Here is a 22,545-nt window from a genome sequence, read left to right as displayed (position 1 = left end):
TGCAGATTTACTTTTTGAGCCTTCTAACACACTCTGGTTATAGTTGTCATGACTACCCAATTACAATGAATTTTCCAATCATGTGACTTCTTCTGCCAGTGCTACAGGATTCACCTACAGGTGCTACAAGCACACACTATTGTTTTGTTGCTAACAGTATCTTTACAGTAGACAGGAAAGAGGTTTTATAAAATTTTCTGGCATTTTAACTGTAATATTGTGATAAATAACTATTTTGAGAACAAAATAGTAATTAAAGGAAAAGAAGGAGAAAAATCAAAATAAGACTTTTGCTTTGTTACAAATATTTTAACTAACAAAATTGTCATTCAATATAAAAAGATTTTACTGAACAATTTAATTACTATTCCTATAATGAAAAAACCTTGCATGTAAGCAATGTACAGCTGTACCACATTATTCTTTGATAAAAATTGATAGGAAACACAACTGAGGATTCTGTATGGTCTGGCATGGGAGGTGGTTCATTGAGGAAGGGGCGACTCCACGAATTATCGCATTGGTGACATCAACCCTAGGGATACCACTGTACAGAGAATAGCAGGACTTCCTCAATTTTGTAGTGAGTTGGCATTTTGGGTGCCAGGAAGAAATTCTAATTTTTTTTTTTTTTGGAATAAGCTCAGACCTGTTGCAGGGTACCGGCAAATATCCTTTTGTATGGTAACTCTATGTCTTTTTGATACCAGCATTGAGTTTTTAGGTTTTTTAAGTTGTAAGGTATAAGAAAACTGAGTTCATTGTATTTTTAAATTTTGATTCAATTCTAGTAATAACTTGATCTTTTAAGTATAAAAAAAGAATGCATTTTATATCTTAGAAATTGATGGCATTCTATATTTTTCAAATCATGTATTTCCCTTTTCAGTCCCCAAATTCTTTACCTAGAATGTACACTATATCTGAAGCATTTTATGGTCTAATCTTGAACTTTCTTTCTTGCTCTAAAACACAATTTTCTCATCTGGAAATACAAGTTAGAATGCTGTACAATACTGAGGCTATTGAGTGCCACTGCACTTCCTCTTGCTTCAGGAAAGAAGTTGTTTTATTTTTATTATTTTCCTCTGACAACTTCCCTAGTGTCGGTTCTTTTATCCTGTGTGTTTGTATTGGCTCTTAACCTTCCTTTCCTTTCCGTTTCTTTCCATTGGCCAGGATCCAAATGAGAGTCAGCACTTAGCCTAGAAGTATCATTTTCCAACACACTGTCAGAAGGAAAACTCCACCTCCTACACCCACTACTAATTACCATAATACTACAAAATATGACTTGTTGCATAGTTCACCCATCATTTGTGAGTATCTGCTGTCCACAGCTCTCATTCCTCCAGAAAATGAGTTTGAGTCACTTGGAGAATATGCCTTTAAACGAGTCAAGTCCTCAAGGAGCAACAAGATCATCCTGGAAGCTATATTTCCTCTATGCAACAATAATTTTCCAATTGCTTTGCTTCTGCATTATAGCCTTATTATTTTTTCTCCCATCCAAGGTAAGGAGGTGATAGTACATGAGGCTATTTATTATAATTCTTTTTTTTGCCTGTTATTTTTGTTGTTGTTGTTGTTGTTATTGTTGTTCAGTATTATTATAGCTGATAGAAAGGAAGAGAAATGTAGGCATAAATAATTTCAATATGATTCCAATCTTATTATGACATATGGATTTTGAGGTTTATCTAAGTACTCTAAGAGGGAAATATCAGAAAGAACTAAAAGTTAGTTGTAGAACTGAGTTAGATGGAATGACTAGATTAAGTCAGTCCATTGACAAATGCCTGTAGAGTATTTACTCCTTTTCTGGCAATTTGATAGAATTTGATAGAATTAAATTTGATAGAATTAAAAAAGGTGTCAGATATGATCTTTGCCCTCGAGATCATATGCAGATTAATAGTACAATTGAGGGAAAAGACATAAAAAGATAATAATAGAAGACAGAATAAAGTGAATGACAACTAGCTAGTATAAGAATTTAGGGGGTGTGGCGAACAACTGAAATAGGAGTAAGAAGATCTGCATTCTGATTTGAGGACTTCCAATAACCAGTTTACAAATTTTAGAAAGCCATTTGTCGTTTCTCGTTAAATTTCTTCATCTGGAAAAATAGTGGTGGGGTACTGGATTTCTTTATCATAATATTCCTTTCAGCTATAGAATAGTGATCAACAATTTATATAAGGGCAGTGCACAATGTAATTGATTTAGGAGTTCAAAAGAGGGAGCAATGACTTTGAACTGGGGCACTCAGGGAAGGCTTCTTGGAGGAAGGAGGAAGCACATTCCTATTTGGGAAGCCCCTGATATTTATCAGGAATTTCCCATTGAGCTCCAGCCCAAATTTCGACCTAGAGAAAGGGGTTGTATGCTGGGAATGGAGCTAAGTTAGGTCATTATTAGATGTTTTCTTGCTATTGGATATGTAACATTTACCAAAAGAAAGGTAAGACTCTACATACCAACAGAGAGGGAAAGAGTCTTCAAATCAAGTATCAATGCTATCCGCTCTGTGCACAGGGTAGATAGGGATGGGCAGCTTAGATATTGGCTATCTAAAATGAGGGGACTATAAAGGCACGAAGTGACTGGCTTACAAGGTTTCAAGAGGGAGCTTAGTTAAGAGTGTGGGGAGAAAGAAAGAGTCCCCACTGAATAGTTATCATCTTGTCTAGATGGGTCTGGTGAAAGGAGATGGGGATAAGATTCGTAAGATTCAGTAGTGAATAATTGTTATCAAGACTAATCGCGACTGTCACAATTGTAAAGGTAGAAGTTTTGTAACAAAAAAAAGGGGAGTGATTAATCTTACAGTCCAGAAACAGAGGACCCTAGGACCATCAAGAGAGGAACACACAAATAGAATGTGGGACCTTATCCAGAGAAGCAGCAGCACCAGAGATGGAGGTAGAGATGGGGGCATGGAGGACTCTAGATTCATCAACTAAGAGGAGAAGGACTAAGAACTCGTGGCCAGGAGCAGACTTGCAGAATGTGCCCTTTGGAGATGTAATTTATTATATATGCCTGAGTGGGAAAAAAAAAAAAAAGAAAGAAAGGTAAGAAATGCTGTATTTAATTTAGGATTTAGCCCACTTAATTGGGCACATTTAAAGATAGTGGTGATCTGTGCCCATTCAAGAAAGGACTGTGGTATGAAATCAGTGATTGTAGAAACCAGTGAGGATTTCAAAGATATGGTATTACCACTTAAGACATTTAAAAGCATTTGAGAAATGATACATAAAGTAGCAGCACACTCTAGATTAGCACTGGGAACAGCCCACGCACAAGCAGTATTAGGCTGCCAAATCATTTGGTCTGTCCCTGCCAGGGCAACTGCAGACTTGACTAAAAATTCAATAAATCTAGGAGTTTTTCTCATAGCAACATAAGTTTATAGTAAATGATGTTATAAATATCCAAATGGCCCTTGGCAGAGAAAAGGTTTCCTTCCCTGCACTAGATGCTGGTATTAATGTAGTTAGGTCAAGTGGAGCTCTAGCTACATTTTTACACAGTAACTCATTAAAATGTATATCCCACAAATGTAAATAGGAGTTTGCAACAAATCCACTTCTGATCACACCTCTACTCTCTCAAGGAATGCATCAATTGAAGACTGGGATACGAGGTCTTCCTATAATCTGTTGTATCCATTTGAGAAAGTCATTGAATTGTTCTGGTTGCAAATTTCTTCATCTGAAAAGTGGTAGTGGAGGAATGGATTTGTTCCTCATAGTCTCTTACAGCTGTTAAACACAGTGATGAAAAGTGTATCTAAGGGTAATAAAGAGCAAAACTGAAGTATGAGTTGTCTAGAGCAGTGACGTTTTAAGCAGCAAGAAAAGTATTTCTAGAGTTTCTATCTGTTTAGAGTTGTGAAAAGGGGAAAGAGTGATGATAACAATAGCGTCAACATGAAAGTGTTTTTTCCCTCTAAAATCATCTTGTTAGCCTGATGGCCTTGAAGAACATGGGATATCTAACATGGGCTATCCATCTCATCAGATCTGTCATTTGACTAAGAAACCAACTAATAGAGGAGGGAAATGCCCTTTTCAAAGTCACATACAGCTCCTAGAAAGGAAGAGAGGAAATGTAATAAAGCCAGAGGCATCAAGGATACCTCTTACCAGAACTGAATTAAATCAGCCGTATGCCTTTGCTCTGGTAGTGTAGTGGCTATGAATCGAGCTGCGAACCTTACTGTCAGCAGTTAGAAACTACCAGCCGCTCTGCGGGAGAAAGATGAGGCTGCCTGCTCCCGTAAAGATTACAGCCTCGAAAACACTGTACAGGGTCGCTATGGGTCGGAACCGACTCGATGGCATTTAACAACAACAACAATGTCTTTGAGCTCTGATCCTGGGTTCTTTTTCTAGGGAACACGCAGCTTCCCAATGACAGGCTCTGTATCTGAAGATACAGTTCCAAATTTGTTCCAAATTTGGTGGCCTTTAAAAGGTTTTCAGGATATTATCCTGACACAATGCCATGGAGGTTGGAGTTTCTATGGGTAAAAGCCAGTGTCATGGCTGACACTGTAAGTAACATTGTGACAATGAGATTAACTTCCCACTTGCCAGCATAGCCATTTCCCTGGTGGCCACAAAGAAACATCTTTTGGAAAGTGGATTGAGCAGCCTGCGGATGAGTCATTATGAGGTGACGGTTTCTGCCTCATCACAATATCCATGAACCTTGGATTTTGACATTATTTGATTTCCACTGTAGCCTTTTCTACATACTTTTAAGATTTTCTAGGCTCTTCAGGACTGGTGCATGTTGTTGTTGTTATGTGCTGTGGAGTCGGTTCCGACTCATATCGACCCTGTACAGGGTTTCTGAAGCTGAAAATCTTTACGGGAGCAGAAAGTCTCATCTTTCTCTCGTGGAACAGCTGGTAGTCTCTAACTGCTGACTTTAAGGTTCACACCCAGATTCCTAACCACTACGTTACCAGAGCCCTTTCTGTTGTGCAAAGAGTCACTTTAAGTCCATGGCATCCAACAACAATTCAAAAATTATAAGAAAGGATGACTGACTGACTTCTAGACCACTAGAGAAATTCCCTTGGGGGCAATTTTCTTCCTCCCTCCCTCCCTTTCTCGCTCTCTTTCTATTTTTCTTTCTAACTTTGTTTCCTTTTTCTTTCAAAAGACATTCAACTAAAGGGATAGGTAGGGAGTCCAAGGAATTTGTTTCCTTCCTTAATGAAAATAATCTCTCACAGAAGTTGTCTCTAAATGAACTGGATGCTTAAGTGAGTCTTTGCTTCAATGAAATGAAGGCTACTTCAAATGGGGAAGTTGTAGTTGTTCTTAACGGCAGGTGGTGGTGATGATGATGTGCGGTGGAGTCAATTCCGACTCTGAAACCTGCATAGGGTTTCAGAGGCTGTAAATCTTTATAGGAGCAGAAAGCCTCATCTTTCTCTTATAGAACCGTTGATCGTTTCAAACTGCTGACCATGAGAAGTAGATTCAATTTCAAAATGATAATTTGAATAAGGTTGGTCTGAAGAAAGAATTATTATGTTTTGGTCTCTTTTAGCCCAATTATGTGAATTTTGCCTTAAATCAACTAGGTTGCAACAGACTGGTCCTTCTAAGCAGTAATGAACTAAACTACATTACATCTGAAACCTTCTTTTATACCATATAAAAATATAAGTATAAATTAAAAATACACACACACACACACACATATATATATAGTTGTTGTTGTTATGTGCCATGGAGTCGGTTCTGACTCACAGCGACCCTGTACAGGGTTTCCGAGGCTGTAAATCTTTACGGGAGCAGAAAGCCTCAACTTTCTCCTGCAGAACAGCTGGTAGTTTCGAACTGATGACCCTGAGGTTAGCAGCCCGAATCATAACCACTACACTACCGGAGCTCCATATATAAGTATGTATGGATTCCTTCCAGAGTCCTGGTATGATGCTGTAGAATCAGCACTGGATTGCTAACCACAAGGTTGGTGGTTCAAACCCACCAGCTGCCCCTTGGAAACTCTGTATAGGGTTATTATGAGTCAAAATCGATTCGATGGCACTTAACAACCACAACATTTATTCCTTTCAAACATCACCAAAATTATAAATAGAAATGCCCCCAAGGAGTGGTAGGGGTAAGATTCTTTAGTCAGCCAGGCTGGGTTTGAATCTTAGTCTGACTTCTTGTCAGTTGTATGATTTAGGAAAATTATTGAGTTTTTCTTATCCTCATTCCCTCATATGCAAAACAAGTACAGTGATATGGATCTTAAACAGTTGCTGTAAGGATTAATGAAAATGTACAGGGTCTGACACATGGTAGGCTTTCCTCTCAATAGATGTTGGTAAGCTCCATGTAGTTGGCTCCAACTCATAGTGACCCCCCTTTAGGAATTCCAAGGCATTAAATCTTTGCAGGAGAAGAAAGCCTCATCTTTTTCTTGCAGAGTAACTGGCAGGCTTGAACCTTGGACCTTGTGGTTTGCACTCCACAATAGATGTTATTGTTGTGTTTCTAAAGTGCTGTTGAGTTGGTTCCAACTCATTGGGTTTCCGAGGAGTGGCTGGTGAGTTTGAACCTCTGAGCTTGAAGTTAAAGCCAATTAATATTTATACCATTATTACTAATGACACTATAATGAAGAAAATTTTAAAAGAACTTTAAAAAATAATAATCTTTGCTTATCTGCCTGACTTCCTCAATTAGAGACTATGTCTCACTGCTAAAATGATTTTTATGATTAAATTTATTTCCATTTGTTGCAATAATTAGAGACTAACACATTGGTGATTTCTGTAGCCCCAAACAGCCCACAGTGAAATACCTGGAATTTCTGACTCTGTGGTCTTACATTTCTTCTCACACTCATTGTACATGGTAATAGATGGCACAAGTCCACAAAGACAATGCTCTACATCCTACTTTGGTAAGTAGTGAATGAGATCTTAAAACCTCATGAGCAGCCATCTAAGATGCAATTACTGGTCTCTCCATGTGTGTAAGAAAGAAGAGTGATGAAAATTGAAGATACTTGGAATTAACTGGTCCAGGGGACCAAGGGAGCAGGTAAACATCAGTCACCATGACTCTAAGACAAGAAGAACTAGATGGTGCCCAGCTACCACTCCCAACTGCTCTGAAATGGATCACATTAGAAGCTACCAAGTAAAGTAGAAGAAAATGTGGAACAAAACTCAAAATTATAAAAAGAAACACCATGCTTACTGGTCAGAGAGAGACTGGAGGAACCTAAGTCTATGGCCAATGACCACCCTTCAGGTCTGGAATGGAACTCACCTTTGTGATCCATTTTCCAGCCAAGCAGTAGGTAGATATATAAAAGGGATAACAATACTAGTAAGGTATGTTCATCATAGAATGTCAATCATTCAAGATCAAAAGGGTAACATTTACATAAGGACAAAGTAGACAAGGGATGGAAGATGGTGGCATGGAAATAGGAACCACAGGGAGGAAGTCGAATAACTTGTTGTAGGCAGGGATTGCAGTCACTGAGATGAAACCAAATGTTTGATTTGCTAAATGTGAAACTTATGATCTTCTTTATAAACCTGCATTCAATTCACAATAAAAAGTCAAAGAAAAATAGATGGCACAGATACTATCTGTGGGATGTACTTACTTTGGCACCGTTTATATTTATCCATATCATCAGTAAAAACAAGGCCAGGGACCAACAGTGGAACGGACCATCAATTACTCATATGCAAATTCAAACTGAAGCTGAAGAACATGAAAACAAGTTCATGAGAGCCAAAATATGACCTTGAATATACCCTACCCGAATTTAGAGATTATCTGAAGAACATATTTGATACATTAAACACTAAAGACCAAAGACCAGAAGAGTTGTGGGAAGACAGCAAGAACGTCATACGTGAAGAAAGCAAAAAGTCATTAAGAAGACAAGAAAGAAGGAAAAGGTCAAAATGGATGTCAGAAGAAACACTGAAACTTCCTCTCCAGCATCAAGATGCTGAAGCAAATTGAAGAAATGAGGAGGTACAAGGGCTGAACAGAAAATTTCAAGGATCAGCTCAAGAAGATAAAGACAAATATTACAACAAAATGTGCAAAGATCTGGAATCAGAAAATCAAAAATCAAGAATACGCTCAGCATTTCTCAAGCTGAGGGAACTGAAAAAAAAATTCAAGCCTCGACTTTCGTTATTGAAAGATTCTCTGGGCAAATTATTGAATGATGCAAAAAGCATCAAGAGAAGATGGAAGGAATACACAGAGTCACTGTACCAAAAGGAAATGGTTAATGTTCAACCGTTTCAAGAGGTAGCTTATGCTCAAGAGCCAATCATATTGAAGGAGGAAGTCCAAGATGCATTGAAGGAATTGGCAAAGAACAAGGCACCAGGAATTGATGAAATAAAAATCGTTCAAGAAAGTGAGGCAGCACAGGAGGCACTCACTCATCTCTGCCAAGAAATTTGGAAGACAACTATCTGGCCAACTGATTGGAAGAGATCCATATGTGTGCCCATTCCAAAGAGAAGCGACCCAGTGGAATGCGGAAATCAGCGGACAATCTCTTTGATATCCCATGCAAGTAAAATTTTACTAACGGTAATACAGAAATGGTTGCAAGTATACATTGACAGAGAACTTCCAGAGGTTCAAGCCGGATTCAGAAGAGGACATAGAACGAGGGATATCACTTCTGATGTCCGATGGATCTTGGCAGAAAGCAGAGAATATCAGAAAGATGTTTACCTGGGCTTTATTAACTATGCAAAGGCTTTCGATCGTGTGGATCATGACATGCTATGCTCAACACTGCAAAGATGAGTATTCTGTAACACTTAATTGTGCTCATGAGTAATCTGTACCTGGACCAAGAGGCAGTCGTTTGAACAGAAATGGGAACACTGAATGGTTTAAAGTTAAGAAAAGCGTGTGACAGGGTTGTAGTCTTTCACCATACTTATTCAACCTGTATGCTGAGCAAATAATCTGAGAAGCTGAGTTCTATGAAGAAAAACATGGCATCAGGATTGGATGAAGACTTATTAACAACCTTTGATATGCAGATGATACAATCTTGCTTGCTGAGAGTGAAGAGGACTTAAAACATTTACTAATGAAGATCAAAGAGCTCAGCCTTCAGTATGGATTACATTTAAATGTAAAGAAAACAAAAGTCCTCATCACTGGACCAATACACAACATTCTTATCAATGGTGAAAAGATTGAAGTTGTCAAGGACTTCATTCTTCTTGGATCAACTATCAATACTCGTGGAAGCAGCAGTCAAGAAATCAAACAATGTATTGCATTAGGCAAATCTGCTGCACATAACATTTTTAAAAGTGTTGAGGAGCAAAGATGTCAGCTTGAGGACTAAGGTGCAACTGACCCAAGCCATGGTATATTCAATAACCTCATATGTATGCAAAAGCTAGACAGTAAGTAAGGAAGACTGTAGAAGAATTGATGCTTTTGAGTTATGGTGTTGGAGGAGAGTATTGAAAGTGCCATGGGCTGCCAAAAGAACCAAGAGATCCGTTTTGGAAGAAGTGCAGCCAGAGTGCTCCTTGGAGGCCAGGATGGCCAAACTTCATTTCTCATTCAGACATATTGTCATGAGGGACCAGTCGCTGGAGAAGGATATCATGTTTGGTAAGGTGAAGGGTCAAAGAAAAAGAAGAAGACCCCAAGGAGATGGATTGTCCAAATGGCAGCATCGATGGATTCAAGAATGGCAACAGTAATGAGGTTGGCCCTGGATCGGGCAGTGTTTTGTTCTACTGTGCATAAGGTTGTTATGAGTCAGGACTGACTCGATGGCACCTAACAACAACAACAACATATTTAGATTGTTCTCTAATTGAATCTTATGTGTATTTATGTCTTTATAGTAGGATTATAAACTTCTTAAGAGAAGTAAGAACCAGAAATTACATTTGTTTACCTCACTCACAATGCTAGTATAATGTTGGCAATCTATGTGCTTAAATTATTGTCCAGTTCTTCACCATCATCAGTATCATTATCAAAATAGCTAGTATTTACTGCACAGACTCTAATAGATACCTGGTCAAAGCTCTTCACAACAATGATCTCAACAATAACCTCAAGGAGACAGTCCCTATTATTTCCCATATTTTATAGATGAGGAAATTAAAGTTAGGGTAGTCTCTATATCATGCCTACCATAGGTTAAATTAGTTTGAAATGTAACATCTAAGAAAATGCCAAAATGAGGATGAAATCATTTTAAGAGCACTAGTTGCAAGAGACAGTGACTTCAAAATTTTTTGATTGAACTGCTTTACTAATAAAGTTCAATTCCCAATATTGTTATACTCATTTTTAGAAATTGTATTAAAGTACAAGTTTGTGTACTAAAACCAAGCCAAAATATCCACTGCTGTTGAGTTAATTTTGACTTAGAGTGACCTGATAGGATTTCCGTAAATATTTAAAGGAACAGATAGCTTCATCTTTCTCCCTCAGAATTACTGGTGGGTTCAAACTGTTAATGTTGCAGTTAACAACCCCTATACCACCAAGTATGTGTAATTGACTATTCCAGCAGGACTCCTTATGCAACTACAAAGATATTTAAAAAATAAATATATAAGGATGAGTTAAATAATATACTTAATGTAGTTTATTTAAAATGAAAACCCATCTTGACTTTACTAAAGTATATTTTATATATTAATAAATTGTTGTTGTTAAGTGCCATCAAGTTGCTTTCTGACTCACAGCAATCTTGTACACGGTTTCCAAGACAGTAAACCTTTGTGGGAGCAGAAAGCCTCAACTTTTTCCCATGGAATGACTAGTGGGTTTGAACCGCTAACCTTGTGGTTTGCAAACCAATGCTTATCCTACCAAGCCACTGCACTCCCCATATTAATATATAAGCATTAAGTTAATTAATGTTTTAATAGAAATCTAATAAATGTTTCCTTTTCTTCATCTTACTTTAACATTAACATTCAATACTTTGAAAGTCATGTTCTAAGTTAATTTTTCTTGATTCATTGTTTCATTGATTGTTTTAACTGGAAAATTTACCTCATAAAACTATAGAGATAAATCTAGAAGACTGCTTGCTTGAGTGCTCTTACCATATCATGACACTCAATTTTTAATCCTTCATTCAACGATGCAAGGTTATTATTAAGGTAACATTGTCCCTCACCCCATTCATGCCTTTCCTTGCTTACACAACTTAAATTCTATCATCTACAATTAAATCTCTCTTTTGCATAAATCCACTTACTAGCTTTGTTTTTTTTTTTTATAATACTCAACTTGATAATAAGTTAACCCTAGACAACCCCAACCCTGATTAAATTCAACTGCTTTATGTCTTTCACTGATTGTTGTAGCTAAAAAAACAAAAGTCTTTTTTAAAATTCATTACTACCTGGTGTGGCCCTGTGGGCTGATGTGTCAGACTGCAAGGTCATTTGAACTGCAAGGTCAGTGGTTCAAGTTCACCAGCTGCTCCTTGGAAACCCTAAACAGGGCTGTTATGGGTCTGAATCGACTCGACGACACTTAACAACAACAACCAACCTATAGTGGAACTTGAGTGTTGCTATGTAAAACAGCTTACGTTTTTCCAGTCTGTTCATTCTCCCACTCCTCTACCAGACTGTTTCATACTCTCTAATTTACTGTGGGTTAATGTGCTGGACTGCCGAATCAGTTTGAACCAAAAGGTCGGCAGTTCAAGCTCACCAGCTGCTTCTCAAAAACCCTATACAGGGTCACTATGGGTGGGAACCACTTCAACGACACTTAACAACAACAACAGCTTTTTAAACACTCAATGTCTCTTTTCCCATTCTCACTCTCAGCTGAGGTCTTTGTCTCTAGATTCTGTGAGAAAACAGAAGCAGACAGAAAAGGAAGTTCTAAAATTCCCCATGATAGCTACCACTCACTTGCATAATTGTTCATGTATACTGCATTTTGGAGCTTGGTAGTGCAGTGATTAAGCACTCAGCAACTAAGAAAAAAGGTTGACAGTTCAAACTCACCAGGCACTACTCCATGCCTTTAGGTCAGGAATATTGCAGGAATGACACTTGTACACTTAGTTCATGGTAAGCACTGATTATCAGTCAGAAACCTTTCTCACTTGGCTCAGAGACAGCCTCATCCTTCTTCTCAAGGCAGCATTCCACAGTCCCTCCCCATAAGGGAGTGTGGTGACTATGATGAAACCTATTACTACACTGACTGTAGGTTGTACTATAACCACACCTGTGTAGCAGGTGTGTCTCTGTCAATCATAAAGTCAATAAAGAGGTTCCGTATGACTCATTCCCAGTCCTCGAAAGGCAATTCCTAGCATGTCTGTGATGTTCATACTGGATGAGTTAATTAAGAAAGAGTTGCATGTATCTCCTCCCATCCTCTTGTGATCTGTGCTCTCCTAGACACAGAATGTAAATAATAGCACAGGGTCAGATGGTTTGTCCTACTAGTGGTATTGTGAACATTAGATGAAAATAAAGCAAAAGAGGTTACGAGTACCCAGCTCATAATAGTGTTCAACGATATTAACCATTATTATTACACTCTGGCAGAATTTCACATATAAAAATATTATTTATGTAAAGTAAGGAATTGCAGACCACCAGTTACAGCAGGAGGAATCACATGTAATGAGCATGAAAAAACCCAAAACAAAACAAAACAAAACAAAAAACACCTCATCTCTGAGACAACAAGAAAGGAAGGAATGTGGAGTTCTGTTAATTTTTGATAGAAGTTAAAAACTAAGTGAAAGAGGGAACACTGCAGATCAGGGAGCATCAAAGGATAGTCAATCTGACATAATTTAACCAAACTTGGTCACCTAGAAATTTTGTTCTGATGGATGCACAGAACTTAGATAAAGCCTAAGTCTGGGCTAAGGTGAGGAATTTAACAGATGATTCACACATAAAGCTGGAATTCTAATGAGCTATAATCTCAATTTAAGGTTAAACTCAAAATAAATCTGATCTATAGAATGGGACACAGGGAAATGTGTCTGATTTGACCATGGCTTTGAAAGAACTGGAGGAACTCTCTCCCTTGAGAATTTATAACCCAAGCCAGTCCTTTCTGGGGTTTACAGCATGAATGTAAAGTCTGAGATACAGTAAACAATGGTGGGCAAACACATGAGTAATGTTATTGCTATTAGGTACTGCTGAGTCAGCTTCTATGTACTACACAATGAAACACTGCTTGGTCCTGTACCATATTGTTGTTATGTCTGAGCCCATGGTACATGATTAAATATGTGGTTCATATAAACAAATGTTGACTGTATAAAATAACTTCAGTAATTACAGTGCCTAACCGGTAAGGAAAGAGTCCTGGTGGCACAGTGGGTTAAGTGATCAGTTCTTAACAGGTTTGGATCCATCTGCTGCTCCAAGGGAGAAAGATGTGGCTATCTGTTTCTGTAACAATTACAACCTCTTGGAAACCCTATGTGGAAGTTCTACTCTGTCATATGAGGTTGCTATGAGCTGAAATCACCTTGATGACAACTGGGTTTTATACTGCATTTCCTTCCTGCTGTTATGAATTAGGGAGTCTTGGTGTGGCACTGTGGGTTAATGCACCAGACTGCAAAGCTGTTTGAACAGCAAGGTTGGCAGTTCAAGCTCGCCAGCTGCTCCTCAGAAACCCTGTACAGGGTTGCTATGGGTCAGAATTGACTCGACGGCACTTAACAACAGCAACAACTATGAATTAATTATCTATGCACCTATCCAAAGCCACCTCTCTAAAGCCACACTAGATCTTACCTCCTTTTGCCTACCCACGACTCCTCCAACAATTCTCTTCTATCTTTTACATATTCTGTTTAAAACTCCCGATCCCCATTTACTAGAGTATTCCCATCAACATAATCATGCTGCTATTTCTCTCATGTTAAAATAAATAAAAACTAATATGCACAAAAATGCAAAGTCTCTATGGCATCTCATCCTCATCCAGGATCCATTCAGTTTTTCTGCTTCTTCCTAGAAATAAAACTCCTCCTATTTCTCTTTCCCATTCACCCTTAAGCCCATTTTCAGGAAGCTCTGTCATCATCACACCACAGAAACCACTCTTGTCTATAATCCCCATGACTACCACATTGGCAAACCAATCAGTTAACTGTCCTCATTTGACTTGACTCATCAACAGCATTTGACACCAGCTAGTCACTCCTCTTTTCTGAATGCTTTCTTCTCTTGTATTCCAAAACCCACAGTCTCCTGTCCCTTTCTGACACACTGGGCTGTTCCTTATCAGACTCCTTTCCTGATTCCTCTTCATCTCTCAACCTCTAAATATTGCAGTGTTCCAGTACTTCCACTGCCCTCTTTCTGCACTCAGTGACTCAATGGTCTCATGACTCTCATGTCTTAAAGCATCTCATCATAGCAACTGAAGATTACTAAACTTGTATCTACAGAACTTCTTATATTCTAACCTCATTCATCCAACTGCCTATTTGATCCCTCCACCTAGATATCTAGGAGTCCTGGTGTGGTGCTGTGGGTTAATGACTACAAAGTCAGTTTGAACCACAAAGTTGGTGGTTCAAGATCACAAGCCATTCCTTGGAAACCCTGTACAGGGTTGCTATGGATCGGAACCAACTCGATAGCAGTAAACAACAACAACAACCTACATATCTAATAAACATAGCAAATTTAACATCCAATGTACTCTTTCCACAAAGAAGCTCTATGAAAGGAAGATGTGATCTGTTTCCATAAAGATTATCGTCTAGGAAACCCTACAGGGCAGTTAAACTCATATAGGGGTGCTAGGAGTCACAACTGACTCAACAGCACCTAACAACTCCTCTTAAATCTTGCTTATTTCAGCAAATAAAAATTTTATCTTTTCAATTTTTCAGGCCAACAACTCTTAGAACCACCATTGTATTGTCTCCTCTCATTCTCTCATGTTAGAAACTTGTTGATTCTATTTTATAGTTACTTATTGTCATCTCCAATACTAATACCTTGTTCAGAGATGTTGATCCTCTAACCTAGATTACTACAATAGTCTTTTTGCTTGTCTCTTGCTTTTATTATTGCTCCCCTTTAATTCATTCTCAGCATAGCACTCAGAAACACTCAAAAAGAAAAACATGCAGCATCTCTTAAGTACTTTGCCATAAAAAAATACATGAAATCTGTGTGGTACAAAAAAAAAAAAAAAAAATGTGGTTATACCTATCCTCCTACAAAGTGTTTTAGAGCATCATGTTTTAAATATTTATATTTATACAATTAATCACACTGATGACATCCAGAAGTATGTGAACTCTGGTATGTTGCAACAGATTTAAAGTGAGGTCTGCTAAGAGTATATCAGTTACTTTAGATGTCTGAATACTGTCTGAATGCTCAGGAAAGGTGGTTGTATCAATTCGGATTATAATTATTTGCATAGTTTAGCTTTTATTACTTAAAATGAAAACAAACACAAATAGTTTCATTATTGTCTTCTCACATGGTGATATTGTTTTGTTTGGTCACTGGGGTATGGAGATCACTATTAAAGAAAATTACTAGAGCCCAGGAACAGGACGCTCCAAGACCAAACAGTTGTCTTGTGTGTAGAGGTCAGGTGGATGGAATGAATCTCAGTTTTTGTCTAAAAGTTTCAGGGAATCTAGGTGATAAAAGGTAAAGAATGGGTTCAATTATCTGTAAAGGGAAATGAGAGATAGAGATAAAAGAAGGGATTCTTATACAAAAATAGAAGAGTTGTTTGTTTCAGGAATCTAAAGCTATAATAAATCAATCAACAAAGTGATGACACTGCTATTATCCTGACCAGTTTCTCATTTTCTCTCCCAGCAGGCTGTCAGTGAGACCTGTGCAGCAAAGTTTGGTGAGTAACCTTTCATGCATGCTTCACCTTTACTTTTCTTTGTTTCTGGTGCAAGGAAGAAGTCTTCTGGGCTGACAAGAAAGTCAAAATTTTCTTTTCCTCATTCTCTAGCTTCTAGTGATTACCTATCCTATGCCAGGCAGTATTCTAAGAACTGGGGTTACAAAGATGAACTAGATAGACCTGCCCTTAACTGGATGACACTCCCATTCAGTTCTCTTCTCTGGAAAGGAATGTCCATCACTCTGATAGGTCTAGGGATCTGAGATACAGGAATCTACATTTAATTTTGCATTTTAATAAGAACAATTAACCTCAGGTTTCTGCAACATTTTTCTCTGACACTCTCACACATATCCTCAAGTCAAGTAGAATTGGCGTGGTGGGGCTTTTATTATTTCCCAATTTTATAGAAAATATGAATGGGACTTAGGGGAATAGTGATGTCCTCTCATTCTTTTTCTTCTTCTCTTAGATTCTGACTCACTTTCTCTTATTGTCACGTTGCATTTACATACGAACAAGAGTTTACAAGTACGCTGAGCCTTAGAATATTTTTTAGAATACACACAAATCCTCAAATAAATACATTTTGTTTCGTTTATAGGTTCCAAACTAAACACATAATTTTCTGCTAAAGCAGAACACTTCTAGAGTTAACTCTGTAGCCCTCTCTACCCATACAGATCAAATAGTCTTCTGTAAGAATTAGGACATTTCTTCTTATTTGTCTCTTGCTTTGTATTTATATGTATGTTATAGCTAGTGGAATGGAACTCATCAGATGTTTGAAATTCTCCCTTGATGTGGAAAATGTTGAGTACCACAAGCGATAGTAAAGTTCTGGTGTGGCATTTGTTGGTTAATGTGCTGGACAGCAAAGTCCACTTGAACCGCAAGGGCAGCGGTTCATGCTCACCAGCTGCTCCTCAGAAACCTTATACAGGGTCACTATGGGTTGGGACCCAACTCTAGGACACTTAACAACAGCAACAATTAAATAAAAAGGATTAAGCTAGCAAGCTCCACTTCTCTTCTGTCAGTTTGTTGTGCTATAGTGGTTTGTGTGTTGCTGGGATATTGGAAGCAATGCTACTGGTATTTTAAATATCAGCAGGGTCACCCATGGTGTATAGATTTCACTTAAGCTTTCAAACTAAGACTGGTTAGGAAGAAGGAGAGTCAGATTACTTCTCAGTGTTAAGGCACTGAAAACCTTACAAATAGCAGCAGAACACTGTCAGATATAATACCAGGAGATGAAAACATTATAAAAAGCCCCAGAATATTGTCAGATATAGGGATAGAAGATGAACCTCTCCAATAATAAGGCACTCAAAATATAACTAGGGTAGAGCTGCCTCAACTCTTCAAAGTAGAGTTGACCATGATGGTGTGAATGGAGTAAAGCTTTCAGGGCCTTCATTTGCTGATGAGGTCTCATCAATTCAAAACAAGGAAAAATAGTTGCAAATATCCATTAATGATCAGAACATGGAAATTGGAAATAGTCAAAAATATAATGGAATGCATAAATATAGATATCTTAGGCATCAATGAGCTGAAATGGATTAGTATTGACCATTTTAAATATGATAATCATATGGTTTACTATGCAGGGAACAGAAAATTGAAAAGGAATGGCATCATACTCATAATCAAAAATAACATTTCGAGATCTATATTGAAGTATAATGCTATCTGTGATAGGATAATATTCATATGCTTACAAGGAAGACTAGTTAATACCACTACTATTCAAATTTAGGCACCAACCACTAAAGCAAGCGATGATGATATTGAAGAATTCTACCAACATCTTCAATGTGAAATTGATCAAACATGCAATAGAGATGTATTGATAATTACTGGTGATTGGAATGCGAAGGATGGAAACAAAGACGCAAAATATGATCTTGAACATATCCCACCTGAATTTAGAGACCATCTCAAGAACAGATTGGATGCATTAGACACAAATAACCAAAGACCAGAAGAGTTGTGGGATGACATCAAGAACATCATACAGGAAGAAAGCAAAAGGTCATTAAGAGGACAAAAAAGAAAGAGAAAACCTATATGAATGTCAGAAGAAACTCTGATACTTGCTTTCCAATATAGCGATGTTAAAGTAAATGGGAGAAATCAGGAGGTAAAAGAGTTGAATGGAAATTTTCAAAGAACAGCTTGAGAAGACAAAGCCAAGTATTATAATGAACTGTGCAAAAACCTGGATTTAGAAAACCAAAAGGAAAGAATACACTCAGCATTTCTTAAGCCTCAACTTGAAATATTGAAGAATTCTATGGGTAAACTATTGAATGATGTCAAAAGCATCAAAAGAAGATGGAAGGAATACACAGAATCACTGTAGAAAAAATTAATTGTCAATGTTCAACCATTTCAAGAGGTAGCATTTAATCAAGAGGTAATGGTACTGAAAGAAGTCATCGAAGGTGCACTGAACACATTGACAAGGAGCAATGCTCTGGTAACTGAAGGGATACCAATTGAAATCCTTCAACAAACTGATGCAGCATTGGAGGCACTCACTTATTTATACCAAGAAATTTGGAAGACAGCTACCTGGCCAATTGATTGGAAGAGATCCATATTTATGCCCAAAGATAGGTGACCCAGTGGAATGCAGAAATCATCTAACAATATAATTAATATAACATTCAAGTAAAATTTTGCTAAAGATAATTTAAAAATGGCTACTATAGTACATTGAAAGAGAACTTCCAGAAACTCAAGCAAGATTCATATGACAACATGGAATGAAGGATATCATTGCTAATGACAGATGGATCTTGGCTGAAAGCAAAAAATACCAGAAAGATGTTTACTTGCTCTTTTTGAGTATGCAAAGATTTTTGATCCGGATCATGCAAAGCTATGGCTAACACTGCAAAGAATGGGTATTCTAGAACACTTAATTGTGCTTATGAGGAACCTGTACATAGACCAAGAGGCCATCATTCCAACAGAACAAGGGGATACTAAATGGTTTAAAGTCAGGAAAGGTGTGCATTAGGGTTACATTCTCTCACCAAACTTATTCAATCTGTATGTTGAGCAAATAATCCGAGAAACTGGATAATAAGAAGAATGTGGTATCAGGATTGGAGTAAGACTCATTAACAACCTGTGATGTAAAGAAGACAGAAAATGAAGAGGACTTAACTTAAAACACTTACTGATAAAGATCAAAGATCACAGTGTTTAGTATGGGTTAGACCTCAATGTAAAGAAAACAAAAATCCTCGCAACTGGACCAGTAAATAACATCATGATAAATGGATAAAAATGGAGTTGTCAAAGATCACGTTATCTTGGATCCACTATTATCACTTATGAAAGAAACAGTTAAGAAATTGATGTATTGCATTAGGCAAATCTGCTACATAAGACCTCATTAAAGTGTTCAAGAGCAAAGATGTCAGTTTGAGGACTGAGGTGCACTGGACTATCAACAGTTTCATATACAAATGAAAGTTGGATAAAGAATAAGGAAGACCAGAGAAGAATTGATGCATTTGAATTATGAATATTAAAAGTACAGTAGTACAGGCTGCCAGAAAACAAATAAATCTGTGTTGGAAGAAGTGCATCCTTAGAAACCAGGATGATGAGACTTGTTTCATACTTCAGGCATACTATCAGGAGGGACCAGTCCCTAGAAAAGGATATCATGTTTGGTAAAATGGAAGCTCAGCAAAAAAGTGGAAGACCTAAAAAGAGATGGATTAACACAATGTCAACAACATTGAGCTAAAGCATTACTACTATTGTGAGAAGGGTGCAGGACCGGGTAGTGTTTTGTTCTGTTGTACACAGAGTAAACTACAAGTCGCAACTGTCTCCTGGGCACCTAACAACCACAGTATTAATAAAGAGAACTATGTCATTTCTTCCTAGTCACTTGTCTTTTGACAACTAACATAGGGAGACATTTCTTGGACTGATTGGAGACACGTGGAAGCATTGCCTCTTATTCTAGATATATCTTTTCCTCACTCTCCTTCAGTGTCTCCCCTTAGAATCTTATCAGCCATTTACAAAGGAATGAGAAGTTAAGTCAAAATGTAACTTCTTCTAGGCTATATTCTTACCAACACTTCTTTTTAATTATGGGACAAACATCTTGCTCCCTGTAACAAAAATTATGGGGAATCATAGACAGTCAAACTTATATTTTGGGTAGAAACCTGAAATCACACATCTGTGCAAAAGCAAGCAGTTAGCAAATAAATATTTAAATGTCATGTATACCCATGAGAATAAATGAACAGGCCTTAACTGTGGACAACATTAAATTAGGGATAAACCAAAACCAAATCTGTTGCCATCAAATTGACTTCTACTCACAGCTACCCTATAGGATAAAGCGGAAGCACCTCATAGCTGATAATAGACTGCCCCTTCTTTGTCCTGCTGGGGGGATGGTAGGTTTGAATTGCTAGCTTTTCTGTTAGTAGACAAGCACTTAACTAACTGCATCACTAGGGTTTTTTACACTAGTGATACTTATATTGAAATAGTCAAGTAGCTTCATTTATAAACAAATGAATTTATAGCAGTTGTTGTTCTAGGGCAGGGTGGGGAACCTTTTTCTGCCAAGAGCATCATTTAATATAAACTTAAGTTGTTACTGAAAAAAGCTCCTAGATTTACTAAATTTTGAGTCCTGCTTGTGGTTGCCTTGGCAGGGTCAAACTAAATTATTTCATGGGCTTCTAAGGCCCACAGGTTGGACGTTCCCCACCCCAATCTAGGGGAACTTGGTTAATGATACCACTATCAGGTCTGAAATAATATATACTTACAAACTGATGGTGTGGCACTAAACTGCAAAGTTGGTTTGAATGGCAACGTTGGTAGCTCAAACTCACCAACCACTCCTTGGAAACCCTATGTATCGGAACAACTCGACAGCACTTAACAACAACAACAACATGAATTGATAAGATGAGTCACAGTTTAAACACAATACAACTAATTCAGACATAAGGACTTATCACTCAAACAAGGAATATTTATTGAGCATACACTAGATATCAGGCACTCTTATAGAGGCTAAAGGTGCAGCATTGAATAAAACAGAATAAAATTGATAGGTCTTGTCCTAAGCAATAACAAAGAGACAACTAAATTTATAATATGCTAGAGGGTGACATCTTCCTGAAGAAAGCTAAAGCAAGGTAAAAAACAGAGTGGCAGATTACTTAGCAAAGGTCTCACAGATAAGGTGACACATTTGTTGCTGTTGCTAAATGCCATTGAGTTTGTTCTGAGTCAAAGAGACCCTGTATAGAGCGTCAGGTTGGTGGGTTTGATCCACTGACCTTGTGGCTCAAACTGACCTTGCAGTCCAGAGCATTATCCTACAGCACCAAACCAGGACTTCAAGGCAATACATATTAAGAAGCATTTACATAAAAAAACAAAAACAAAACAAAACAAAAGGACATGTGTCCTGGACTGCCAACCCTACCTACTGCAGGCTAAAGAGTATGGAGAGTATGTGTGAGTCCTCTTTTCCCTCCTTCCTTCCTCATTTTCACCCTTTCCTTCTACAATTTTTAATTGACAAGAGATGCAGTGCTGCCTAAAAACTCAGTTTTCTATTTCAAATCTATTTTCTCAGCTCTCCAAGCAAGAGATATTCTTAGGATATGCAACCTACTTGAAACAAGGAATGTTGTTGTTGTTGTTAAGTGCCTTGAGTTGGTTCCGACTCATAGTGACCCTGGATAGGGTTTCAGAGGCTGTAAATCTTTACAGGAGCAGAAAGTCTTATCTTTCTTCTGTGGAGCAGCTGGTAGTTTCGAACTGCTGATCTTAAGGTTTGCAGCCCGATTCATAACCACTATGCTACCAGAACTCCTTATTGAAACAAGGAATAGACACTTAAAAGTATCAAAATTGTGGTTGAAGAGCTCTGACAAAAGCAACATTGATAAGTGGGAAAGAATTTATTATAATCAAGAAGAGAATGAAATAATGTAATAACTATACTTTTTTCCCCCTTTCTTATAAATTTCTTACAGGACCATTACACCCAAATTGGCAAACAACATCTTTTGAACCTCGTTGTATGGAATTGGATGTGTCTGAGAAATCTGAATGGAAAGTGAAATTATTTCAGAGTGGCGTGTTTGTGATTTATAGCCACATGGTACCCAATTCAACCTACAATGAAACAGCTCCTTTTGAAGTACAGCTACGTAAAAACAGTATCACCATACAAACTCTCACAGACAAGTCTAAAATTCAAAATGTGGGGGGAATTTATGAATTACATGCTGCAGATATAATAACCTTGAGAGTCAACCATAAATATCAGGTTCTAGAGAATGAAACATACTGGGGGATCTTATTGCTAGCACAACCTGGTTTCATTCTCTAGTAATTTAGTTTGGTCTCCTCACCCTCCTCAGCACATGAGAGATGTGGAGGGGTGGAGTGGAAGGAATAGAGTTTCAATACCTCTGGTTTGTCTAGGTGTATAAATCAAAAAGACCTCTTCTCTGTGGAGAATCTTCATCACTCATGGTTATTTGAAAGAGACTCAGAGGAAGGTACAAAGACATTTGGCTACCCTTGATGTTGGATCCACAAAGAC

The 22,545-nt window shown here is 37.7% G+C and overlaps 1 protein-coding gene across 1 annotated transcript; it reads left to right on the top strand.

Annotated features, from left to right (window-relative positions):
* The first annotated feature begins 1,303 nt into the window (after positions 1–1,303).
* LOC102818035 (tumor necrosis factor ligand superfamily member 18-like) lies at positions 1,304–22,329 on the top strand. Its single transcript, XM_006867096.1, has 3 exons — positions 1,304–1,514; positions 2,336–2,405; positions 21,971–22,329. Exons 1-3 carry the CDS (start codon positions 1,359–1,361, stop codon positions 22,327–22,329), a joined length of 585 nt encoding a protein of 194 aa, XP_006867158.1. The 5' UTR covers positions 1,304–1,358.
* The last annotated feature ends 216 nt before the right edge of the window (positions 22,330–22,545 follow it).

Source organism: Chrysochloris asiatica, unplaced genomic scaffold (assembly GCF_000296735.1).
Source record: "Chrysochloris asiatica unplaced genomic scaffold, ChrAsi1.0 scaffold00100, whole genome shotgun sequence".
In the NCBI taxonomy this organism is placed as follows: Eukaryota; Metazoa; Chordata; class Mammalia; order Afrosoricida; family Chrysochloridae; genus Chrysochloris; species Chrysochloris asiatica.
The sequence above is the reverse complement of the archived record's forward strand: the minus strand, read 5'-3'. Positions and strand labels throughout refer to the sequence as shown.

Coding starts and splice junctions, on each gene's coding strand:
- LOC102818035 (XM_006867096.1), top strand. CDS start 1,359: ATGAGTTTGAGTCACTTGGAGAATATGCCTTTAAACGAGTCAAGTCCT. Junction 1,515..2,335: donor TATTTTTTCTCCCATCCAAG/GTAAGGAGGTGA, acceptor GATATTTATCAG/GAATTTCCCATTGAGCTCCA. Junction 2,406..21,970: donor TATGCTGGGAATGGAGCTAA/GTTAGGTCATTA, acceptor AATTTCTTACAG/GACCATTACACCCAAATTGG.